Below are 12,071 nucleotides of genomic sequence, written 5' to 3'. Positions count from 1 at the left end.
TTGACAATTCAAACCGGTTTTACCGGATCAATTTTTGTCAGCCCAAGAAATATGTATTACACTTTAAAAAATAACAACATAAAAACATTTTTACAAGTATGTATTTCTAACTTAAAGTGTTCTAATCGACCATTGTTGGGTCAATCATTTCATCAGTTGATCAACTTACAACGTTTAAAAACAATGAATAAAAAAAAAATGTTTTAAAAAATACATATCTAGGAATAAAAAATATTTAACCTCAAACAAAAAAATAAAATGATTACAAGTATGCTGCGTAAATACTAAGTACAATTAGAATTTGATATGTATATAGATTTTAATTAAACGAATGAAACAATATTTTAAAATTTTTAAGTAGTTTTAATATAAAAATATGGATTTAAACCACTTCTTTTCTGAGCATCTTAAAATACACATGTAGAATTAATCAGAATTAATCTCTTTTCTGTATCTGACAACTCAAAATATTTACCGGGCTACAGTGAAACACATTTGAACACACTAAAGGTGCTGAATAACAATATTATTATGCTTGTACGGTTTCTGCTCGTTGCTTTGTCTTCTGAAATGTTCTTTGTGAACATTTTAGTACTTACACTCCGAACGAATTGTTAGAAAACGCATTCATTTTAAAGTAGGTAATACCTTGGTATTCTTCGAAAACGCAACAATGCATTTTTTCTGTGTTGTGCCCGTTTAACAATGTGTTAACATAATAATTGTGTAAGTTGGCAAAACATTGAAATTATTTGAAAAGTAGCCGACTCAGTTCACGCACATGGAAGGGATTACGCATTTAGTGACCTTTTCTAAGAATCATCATTCACCGCATCGAATTTTTATCCTCCCAAGACATTGTTCGTGCGAATGCTCGAGTGTTTTCGCTCAGGAATTTTAAAAACAACTGTACTCTAATATCTTCCATTAGCAAATGCAATGGGCATAGATGATATTGTTTAAGCAGGTACATTTGTATATCGCTCATTTTAGAGATCAAGATTTATAACTCAAAATGTTTTAATTATCACCAAGTCGCGTATTGTCATTAATCGTAATTTAAAGTTAAAAAAAAAGATCTGCAACCTCGTTATGGTAAAATGTATCTAATTTATAATTTAAATTTTACTTGGTAAATACCATTTAATGTTATGAATTCTGGTATTTACTAAGTAAAACCTATTTTTTTTTTAAATATTTAAATTGATATCTTTATGAATATAAAGACGTATATGGATGTCTGGGTATTTACAGGGCTTACAACCTGTCATAAACTAGTTTAAAATATCACTTTTTGCACGTGTAACATTCACCATTCTACTCATGATTGACAACGGTAGAATAGTGAATATAACATGTGTAAAGTGATTGCTAAAACCAGCCTACGATAGGTTTTAAGCCCTGTAAATTCCCAGACATATTCTCCTTCATCTATGTTGAGATAAAAATATACATATCTCACGTGATAAACGTATGTATAATATGATAAATAATATTTCAATATTTTTATTACATTTATTACATTGTTGACTTATATACATATTGTATTCTACAATATAAAAAAACATAGATTTGTGAACTAAAATTCGCACACACTCAATTTTTTTTAAATGAAAATCTAAATCAATATATAATAATAAAATAATAGTTTAAAACACTTATTATAAATAAGTAAATAGTAAATATATTTTTAAAAATAACATTCAATACTTAGTCTTCACAGGCAATTCATTAAGTACATAAGTAAGCACCACAAAAGTTATCAAAACCTATAATAATAAAAAAAAACTATAAAATGACACGCGTAAGTGATTACACAATGTCATTGCTTCAAGGCTTCCAGCTAAGTACACAAAACCAATTTAACAAAATAGGTATTATTCTGTTCATTAACTCATCTTTGTTATAAGCCCTTACAAATAATGATGAAAAAATAGAACCTCGGATGGGGCACACTTTGTTTCCATTCAAGCCTTGTATGGGGCGTCACAGTTTTTCGTAAAATGTATCTGTGATCCTTTTGTCAGGGGTAATAGTGTAAATAGCGTTTTTTGTAAGCCACCCAGTTATTTACAATGTCTCTATTGTAAAACATCCCCACGATTTTTAGTTCGGCACCTAAAGTCAGTTGTGATCAATGTTCTACCCCGAGGCGGTCGTTTCACTTCAGGCAACTCCGTAGGGGTTAGTTAAAATGGTACGTTTATTTATTTAGGTAATTATTATTGCTTTCTTTCAAAACAAATACACTAAAAAAATAGCAATAGATTTAAACAAAAAAATATCTGGTGAAAATTTTGATTATTTTATTTTTAAATATCATTAAAAAGTCAACGATAACAAAATTGGAATTAAGCAATGGAGATTTATATTATCCACTGACACTTCGTGATGGAATTGCATTTTTAATTTATTATTAGATTAAAACCAATATTTTTAGCTTTTCCACTTTTTTTTTTTTTATTTGACCAGCGACCGGGTTTCGTCGTTACCGACATCATCAGTCTGATGATGTCGGTAACGACGAAACCCGGTCGCTGGTCAAATAAAAAAAAAAAAAAAGTGGAAAAGCTAAAAATATTGGTTTTAATCTAATAATAAATTAAGCAATGGAGTCCTGGTTCCAACCTTAATTAAAGGAGTTGAAGCACAGAGTTAGCAAAATAAAGATGAAAGTAGACTGAATGCAGTCGAAATGCGTTCTCTCAGACGATGTATGAATGTGGAAGAGGCGAAGATTATGTTTAAAGACAGATTAGTGTGGCGTTCTAATTCTCTCTGCTTATCCCTGCGGAGAAGCGGCGTGATGGTTTGTAAGTTATCTCATTCAATAGATTTTTACATATTACCAGTGTATAAGATACACAAACTAAGAAATGTAATTTCTTTTATTGAAAATGATAGATGAAGGTTGAAAAAATCTTAAGTGATGTCATGGGGTAATCGGCAAAAGATATATAACCGAAGTAAATTTATACATGACAAAAAAATATTATATACAGAACCCTCTTCTTGAATGAATACCCCTGAAGATATTGAATATAAGGGACATTTTTTTTATGCTACCCTACACAAAACACGCGTCGATACATTTTGTTGACAATGAATTCTAGTTTGGGTACTGTATTCTTTGTGCAATCAATGCTTGTTTTTTTGTCATCCGTTGGTTAGAAAAATACCCAAGAAAAAAAAACTAGACATTAAACATGACACTGCGTTTAAAAAATCACATTCTTAAAAAAGGCAGAACAAGGATACAATGGATGGAAATAAAAAAATGAAGACTGGTTTCAGTTATTTTAAATTTATTTTATACAATTTGGGTTCATTCTGTTTCATTATCTACAGCAAGCAGTGCATAAGGCGCAGCAATGAACGAATAAATTTTATTCATAACATTTTTGAGTGTGCCCAATGCCTTGTTTACAAATCTGGGTCTCTCCATTTAGAAGTTATACTATGTGAAGAAACAAAGAATTGTGAACAAAGATTTTGACACTCCCGAAATGCTGTGAATAAAATAACTGGGCAAATTATAAGCTTTATACAAATGTTAAATCACGTTTTCAGGCGTCTCCTAGAATGTGAAATGATTCGGAAGGAATCTTGCATACATTTGAGAAATAAGAGTCTAAAAAGTGTAATAATAAAAAGGCTTAATCAAATTAACCATCGATGGTGCTGAGAACTCTTGAACATGAAAGAACGGGAATATTTGATATGTGTATATATTCCCAACCATAGAGAATAGTGGTTGCCAATCATGAGTAGAATGGTGAATGTTACATGTTAATAAAGTGATCACTTAAACCTATCTACGACATGTAGTTAGCCCTGCAAATACTCAGACTTTAATATTCATCTTTATCTTTATTGAGATATCAAATACAATTCGATATGATTTTATAATATGGTAATTAAATTATATATTATTATATTTTCATCCCAAAAACACAAGTAATATGTTTACGTAGTGTGTTTACAGTTACTATATCAATAGAAAGGGTTGCAGCTGTAATCTCTAAACTTTATCACTATGTAATGTATACTTCGATCACTACACGAGTAATTTGGACACCAAATACATCAGATGCCGAGGTTTGAAAAAAAAATGATCACCTTATCTTTTGTAAACGGTTTCTGATTAATTTTCTATTGTCACATGAGTCAAAACCACATATTATCTGAATGATGCTAGCAAGTACTAACGCTGACAAATTCACAGATATGAATTATAGAGAGTATAAATAGATACAAACAAAGACAAATTTGTTTGAAATAAAATCATTGTATTTAAGTTTAAATAACTATACTCAAACAGTAATTTAAAAATGCCATAACAAGGTTAAACAATTGTACCAAAATTAATTTTGTTATATTGTTAACAATTAAATACAATTTAGTAGACTCTAAAAGTCAGTGTTTGATTTTAATAATGTAGGAGTTTCAACATTTAGAGTAGTGTGGTTGTCAATCATGGGTAGAATGGTGAATGTTGAACGTGGGTTAAGTGATCACTTAATAAGCCTATGATAGGTCCTAATGTAAATACCTAGACTTCCATATTCTTCTTCATCTTTGTTGAGATATAAAAAAAATATAAAAAAAGTGTAGGATTGTGGTCCCATGATTAGTGTCGCGGACTCACCCAAACTACCCACTCTACCACAATTTGATACCTATTTCTAATAATGCGCCGCTTAGGCTCACAGAAATTGTATGAAATTGAAATATTTTTGTAAATAATAAAAACACACATATTTAATTTTTTTACTAAAAATAATAAAAATATGTTAATGCTCTTACTCTTATTTAAATGAAAACACTTATTGGCAATGCTGATTTTTAATGTATAGATTAGGGTGTATTCACAAAAAATGTGTGTTTACGACGTTTTGTTCAGATGGTTAATTACCGCACTCACGTTTGTAAGAAAACTCACAAAGAACCCCTGGAATACATTGCATTACTGATCTATTCTTGGTGTTTTATTTGTGGTATGCGATATTTGCTTATTTATTTTGTAAGTTAGTGTATTTTTTTAAACTAAAGTGTCACCATATTATGAGCACAGAACACACTTATGTCGGCAAACACCAAACGACGGATAGGTCACGCAGCATTAGAGCTCTCGAGGCTGACTTTAACCTTTGGAAAGGGCGACCGCCTGTCTTAAGGAACTCGAGGCAATAAACATTTAAGGGTGCATGTGTATTTAGCAAACTGTCTCGGATATTATAATTGTTGACTTAGGGGCAGGAAAACACGGGGTCGCGTCGCCAGAAAGCCGAAACATCTGTCCCATAAGTGATTTACATTCAGGGTTACCTTGCCTGCTCGACATGGCGGAGGAATTTCGGCACAGGATGTGATCAATATGTTGCAATTTGACGTGAAATTTCTGGTGTTTAGGAAAATATTAGCTAGATTTATTTGTCAAATTGTGTTATTTGAAACTGATTTATTTGTTTAGGACCTAAAAGGTGTTTTACAAACTGTAAAATTGACCATCTTGACTTTTTCCTTTTTTACTTGAATAACGTCTCCATTTTTATTTCTTCCGTCGGTAACAATAAATTATATTTGTTTTTTTTTTCAAAAAAATAAGTTGGATTGACTTTTTATTTTTCAATTATAATTTGAAGAAAAAAAGGGGATTATTTCAGTTTTTTTTAAATTGTAACTGTATATAACACCACGTTACGTCGCCTAAGTGTTTGTTTTTTTAAAACAACATTATTCATCATATTGCTATTACTATATTTTCAACTTTTGAGAAATATGGAATGTAAAAATAAGTTAAAAAGCAGAGTGACCGTGTGAGAAAAACGATGTATGTTATAACGAAAAATTTGAACATTAAAAGAGAATATCATCCTGATTTAGGGATAATTAAAAATATTTGAAAAGGTTCCTTGAGGTGGTTTGGAGATTTAGGTATGAATTAAAATGTGTTCATACCTTTGGCAAATGTACCTTTGTACTTATTTACTTATTAATATTTCATTATTCATTTTTCAAATTGTGAATTATCGTTTCACAAGACAATCTCGCCTAAGGGCAATAAATTCCCGGAATTACAAAGTATTGAAGTTTGTTGAAACTCATTTAATGCGAAGTTGCTACACAACAAATTACTTCCTTTGAAATAGAATCCCCCGTTTTAATTCAGTTTATAAACATACTTCCAGATTAAAAAAATAAATGCTTCGTTTTCCTTTTATGTGATAGGTATGTAAAATATTTTTGAACAAAATTTGTAGGTAGGGGATGTAAAATAATAAAAGATTTTTGAAAAACGTTTCAGTCCCTAGGAGTACTCACTAGTCGAAAAATCTTAAATTTTAAACGATAAAAGTGTGTCAATTGTTATAAGATGGTTTGATCAAACTAAAGATTAACATTAAGACTTAAATATCTTGTGTTATGTTGTAATAATAATAGTAATAATAACCATAATAATAATAAAAGTAGTAGTAATAATAATAATAAATGATATTTTATAAAGCTACATTGAATCAAACAGCACAATATAAATCAATAAAAAGGGAGAATTGCAATAATGATACTGCAAATCATATGTGTTTTTAAAAGTTTTTCTTAAAGATAAACTCACTCTCACAGTTTCTACCTGCTGGTGGAAGAATATTTCATGTCATAGAGCCTGTAACAGCAAAGGCACGCTCCACAAATTTAAACTACTGATTGGGAGCTGGTAAGATCACTTTACCCATGGCAGTGTGTGACACGTATATTACCTTATTCGTCTGGGATGAAGTGTGACACGTGTATTACCTTATTCGTCTGGGATGCACAGTTTTTTTTTTAATTATCTTTTTTTCCTCTGGGACACTACGATGCATCGATTTATAGATAAGCAGATTTTTTATTTTACCCTTTCGTTAAAGCGTTACTAATGAAGCTCTTAAAGCAGTGGAATGATGTATCAGAATTTAAAAAATTACATTAAAACATACCGATTGCAGCCGAATCATTTTATTGTTTTTGGATAATATTTGAAATTTTGATTAAATTATTCGTTCTAAGTCAAACTTCTTGATAATCAAATTATTTTTAGCATTTCCTCGTTACACATTCGCTTCACGCGGTTCCACTCTTCCTTAACTATTACTACTATAGACGGAGAGGATGGAACGCCACACACTTTTCTTTCTTGTCATACACTCCTAGCTTTCGTCATATCCACACGAGGTGGTGTTTCATCCTGCGGAGAAATGGCGTGATGGTAGTAGTAGTAAAATCTAAGTAAACGAAAAGACGTTACAACATTGTTCAACTTACCCATTTATATATGGTTTCCGTTACGTTTTTCATATGTGTCATCGCCTTAAATGTGAGATTATGAATACCCTAACGTCATCTCGTTATTCGTTAACAGAATAACATATGATGATATTAAAAGAATATATCCATACGTTTGCTTCAGCGCACATGGTCTGGGATCAGTAGCGATCACGTGTGTGGCACATGTGTGAGGAGACGAGATTCTTTTACATACTGTAAAAAAGGAAAAGAGTAAATAACGTTTAATGGAACGCAATTTTAATGGTGTGAATGGGAGTCCATTACACAGATGAATGATAAATATCACAGTTTGGGGTGTAAAGCAAATAATACACATGTTTTCAGATATGCATAACATAAATATAGATATATCAGTGTTTAAACAGTTATGATACTCATACATGATCCAGGGCTTCTAAATTACTTATTTCAAATGCATGTAATTTTCTTCATTTTTATTAATAAATATTTTTCAAAAAATATTTTTTTTAAGCAGGCACTTTATTGATTTTAGAACGTATTATAATTTATTTTAAAACATCATCCATAGGGTGATTTTTTACCCCATGGATGATGTTTTAAAATAAATTATAAATGTCTCATCTGATTTATATTATCCACTGACACTTCGTGATGGAATTGCATTTTTAATATATTATTAGATTAAAACCAATATTTTTAGCTTTTCCACTTTTTTTATTTGACCAGCGACCGGGTTTCGTCGTTACCGACATACCAGTCTGATGATGTCGGTAACGACGAAACCCGGTCGCTGGTCAAATAAAGAAAGTCTTCTTCTCTTCTTCTTCTTATTGTAGGCCTTACGGCCTGTTTTTAAGAGGGATTAGCCTCCTGCGACGTCGATTCCCAGCTATCGGCCCATCTCTTTGGTGGTCTGCCCGGGAGTCGTCTACCATGGGGTTGGTCGTACAATGCGATGTAAGGGAGTCTGGATGGTTCCATTCTCCTCACATGCGCATACCATTGTCTTCTTCGTTGCCTTCCCCACCTAACGACATCTTCGATTTCGCATATTTCCCTGATCTTGGCATTTCTCAATCTATCTCGAAGACTCTTGCCTGTTATGCTTCTCAGAGTCATCATTTCTGACACTCTAAGCGTGTTTTTTGTGGCAGCGGTGTCTGCTCTACTTTCGATTCCATACGTCATGATGGGTCGGACAAAAGTTTCAATAAAAAAAGTGGAAAAGCTAAAAATATTGGTTTTAATCTAATAATATATTAATGTCTCATCTGAGAAAAAGCGTCTGTCTTTTTTTTATACAAAAGAAGATGGAAGTCTAAGCAACTAATAGCAACACTATCAGATAAAATTTCTTATCTATCAACATTTGAAATGAATCCTACAATAGTGCATATTTATATATTTTTCAAAATCTAATGCAATATGTATTTTCAATAATGAGCACAATAGGGAACATGATAATAATAAAACTTAGACTGAGATTAACATAGGAGTATTTTGTTACATTTTTTCCCAAAGGTAACATTTATAACACAACTAACAAGAATAAATACGAACTTATTATGTATCACTAAATTTTATGTACTTTGCCAAAAAAACGAATTCTAAATTGTTTAAAAAAATATTATTTATTAAAAAAATCGTTTCTCCACTGATGAGTTCGTCCATTTTGATGTATGGTATATTCGTTCGATTTCAAATAAAAAATTACTGTTAAATAAATTTTAATTAAGATTTTTTTAAATACAGAAAAATATGCTACGCACGTGTATGTATTGCAGTATATTTTCTACCTATACACGAATAGGACGTAGTTAGCCCTTAACCTAGTAAAGTACAAACCGAATTCAGAATTCGGAATCGACACATTCCTTGATAAGTTACAATAGCCAATGTCGTTCCGAACCATACCCGACCTTTTCAATACAAACCCTTACCCTCCGCTGAATTACTTACCATAAAATACTCCTAAGACCTTCTTTAGTAATACCAGCTTCGATTGTTGCGGAGAAAAGTGGTGCAAAAGTAAAAGGGACATATAGTCCTTGGAATGTGTTAAAACACTTAAAAAAGAGAGCCTTAAAGGCAATCTGGTCGCAAGAATATAAAATAATAATTAATTTTAAGTTTGGTACTGACATTTTTTGGTGGAACTTCGTTTTAAATAATAAAATACAAACTATGTAGTTTTTTCCACATGAATTTTATTTGACCAGCGACAAATTTAATCGTAAACGACATTATCATTCTAGTCTGATGATGTCGGTTACGACTAAACTAAACCCGGTTTCTGGTCAAATAAAATAAAAGTAGAAACAGCTGTATAGTTGTTTTATTATTTATGAAATAAAGTCACGTACTATCATATATATGTTAATAAAAATAGAACTCAATGCAGTAACTTTGTTTTATTTTGGATATATTACCCAACAATTCGATTTGGTCATGACGAGTCTTTCGTGGCCACGCTCATTCGGTATCCCCATTCACATTCGTCAAATATAATCTTATAGTTGTTTTCTCATAACCCTTTCACTCCTCATGACTAAACCAACCCAAAGTACCTTTCTCAATCTTTTCAACTCCTCGTAACAGTCTTACATTCCTTTTCAATATCCTCTTTTTTAATTGACATACTCGTACGTCGATTATTTATATGTATAAAAGTACAATTTTTCATAATTGTTTAATTATTATCATGAAACTGGCTTCATTCTTCAACGTCATAGGGGTGCAACGCTTAAATTTAGGCTATGTTTCCCATTCTTACTTAATATTATAAAGTTGAATCAGTATTTGTGATCATTCTAAGTATTCTTAAATTAAGCACTTAAAGCTTGACTATAAGTCACATAATTAAATAATTAAACTTCCCCATGTATGCAACAAAATGCTTATCAGTTACATTTTTTAAATTACCTTATCGTTCCATACATCTATAATAGTAAATCCATGTTACACGATATTTAGTTGTTACCTTCGTAAGATTGTTATCGAGTCATATTTACCGATCCATCAATGCGTTTGACAATGCATTTTCTAAGTCATATGCTGATAATGTGAATGGGTGTGAAAGCTCACACAGCGCGTGGTACGCTGTGAAGGGGCACTTAAAGGCGTCAAAATATGCCTGTGTAAATAGGGGTTAATGGAATTCATTTTTGTCAGCGTGGAATGGTAAAAAACGCCCCGGGCGGGGTGAGGTGTAATGCTGGAGTGTTTGTTAGGCAGAATAAACATTATGGAACATGAAACGATTCCATTCTATCTGGAATATTGTCAGTAACGTGGATCAATATGATCATATGTCGGTTGGAAGCAAACACGGCTAAGTCGCTAACTAGTTTCCAGTTTGATCGTTTTTACTACTGCTACTACCATCACGCCGTTTCTTTGCAGGGGTGGGCAAAGGGGATGGAACGCCACATTCTTCTCTCTTGGCATTTAGTCCTAGCTTCCTTCACATCCATGCATTTGGTCATACATGCCCCCCGATTACGTAGACTTTCGACACCACTAGATTTTAGGCTCTGATTGATCTGGTCATTCAAAATCTTTTTCGACCGTCCTCGTTCTGTTCTCCCGTTCACATTCGCCAAATTTAGTTTCATAGTCATTATTTCGTTTTAATCCCTAGTTCAACCTTGCAATATTTTTAATATCTTCGTTTTTAATTAATCCGATTTGGTTATCAACAATTTTCCGCACATGCGTCTGAGAGAACACATTTCAACGACGTTCACTCTTCTTTCATCCTTCCTTTGCTAGTTCCATGTTTTGCTTCTATACACCAGTGTCGGTACCAATGCTCCGCTGTGAACTGCCAGTTTGGCTTCCATGGATATATTTTTATTTGCAATCACTCTATTCAAAGCACTATTTACTCTATTTCTAGCATTGATCGTTTTTAATATCACAAAATTAGTTTTTAATTTATAAATTATAAAAAAAAAAAACAAATTAACAACACAGCGACTAACTCAATCTAGGTACCTACTACATTGTAAAAATGACGAATAATATATTATTTTAAATAACATGTTTTAAATTTTGATTTCAGGTGATAAGCTGTGAACACCAGTGTGAAGTGAAATTTTTTTTGAGGGATATTAGTTTCCAATTTTAATGTGAAAGTAAAGTGAGAGAATTTCCTTTTATTGGATAAATAAAAACATAAGGTTTTCAAAGTGACCATGAGGTGAATCTGCAGTTGAGCAGTCACGTGGTGTGAGTGCGACGGAGATGGCGCCTCTTCGGGAGGTACTACTCGCACTTACTGTCATCATACTACAGGCCAGATATGGTGAGTTTTCAATTTACAAAACGGTTTAATGGATTCTTAATTGAAAAACCGTTTCCTCTTTTCCCATTCGCTTACCGTCAAAATAATTCCATTCTTCGAAACTTTAATCATTTCTTCCATGTTTTACAATTTGAAATTCCAAAGGGATTCTTTTTACTTTTTACTGAAATCCGCTGTCACGAAATTAATCCAATTTCGAGGGAGACATTTCCCAAGCCCGACTTTGAAAAAAAATCAGAAAAAGTTTATTAACTGATTACAAGTTTTAATCTGAGCTCAAGTCGACAAAAGATAAAAGTCGCTTATATATTTTGAATAATGTGAATTGACTTGACCCCGTAGAAAGGCTCAACCCGCTTAACCTTAGGTTCAGTAAGTTGAATTGAACCGAGTTCTAGTTGCTTGTCTCAGCTGTCAATTGTACTTAAAGAGTAATGTATACGGGCTCGTATTCTTGGCTTCTTCCGCCGTTTCCCCT

General features: G+C 32.1%; 1 protein-coding gene across 1 annotated transcript in view; it reads left to right on the top strand.

Annotated features, from left to right (window-relative positions):
• The window catches only part of LOC148309921 (roundabout homolog 2-like), a 42,357-nt gene that overhangs the window by 8,299 nt on the left and 21,987 nt on the right, over positions 1-12,071 (top strand). The window contains exon 2 of the mRNA XM_088259283.1: positions 11,351-11,593. Within this exon, the coding sequence (XP_088115409.1) occupies positions 11,533-11,593 (61 nt within the window). The 5' untranslated portion in view covers positions 11,351-11,532. The remainder of the gene's footprint in view (positions 1-11,350; positions 11,594-12,071) is intronic.

This window comes from Brachycentrus maculatus, unplaced genomic scaffold, assembly GCF_059751285.1.
Source record: "Brachycentrus maculatus isolate JH-2025_06_01 unplaced genomic scaffold, ASM5975128v1 h1tg000115l, whole genome shotgun sequence".
Classification (NCBI taxonomy): Eukaryota; Metazoa; Arthropoda; class Insecta; order Trichoptera; family Brachycentridae; genus Brachycentrus; species Brachycentrus maculatus.
Note: the sequence above shows the minus strand (reverse complement) of the source record. Positions and strands in the feature narration are given on the sequence as shown.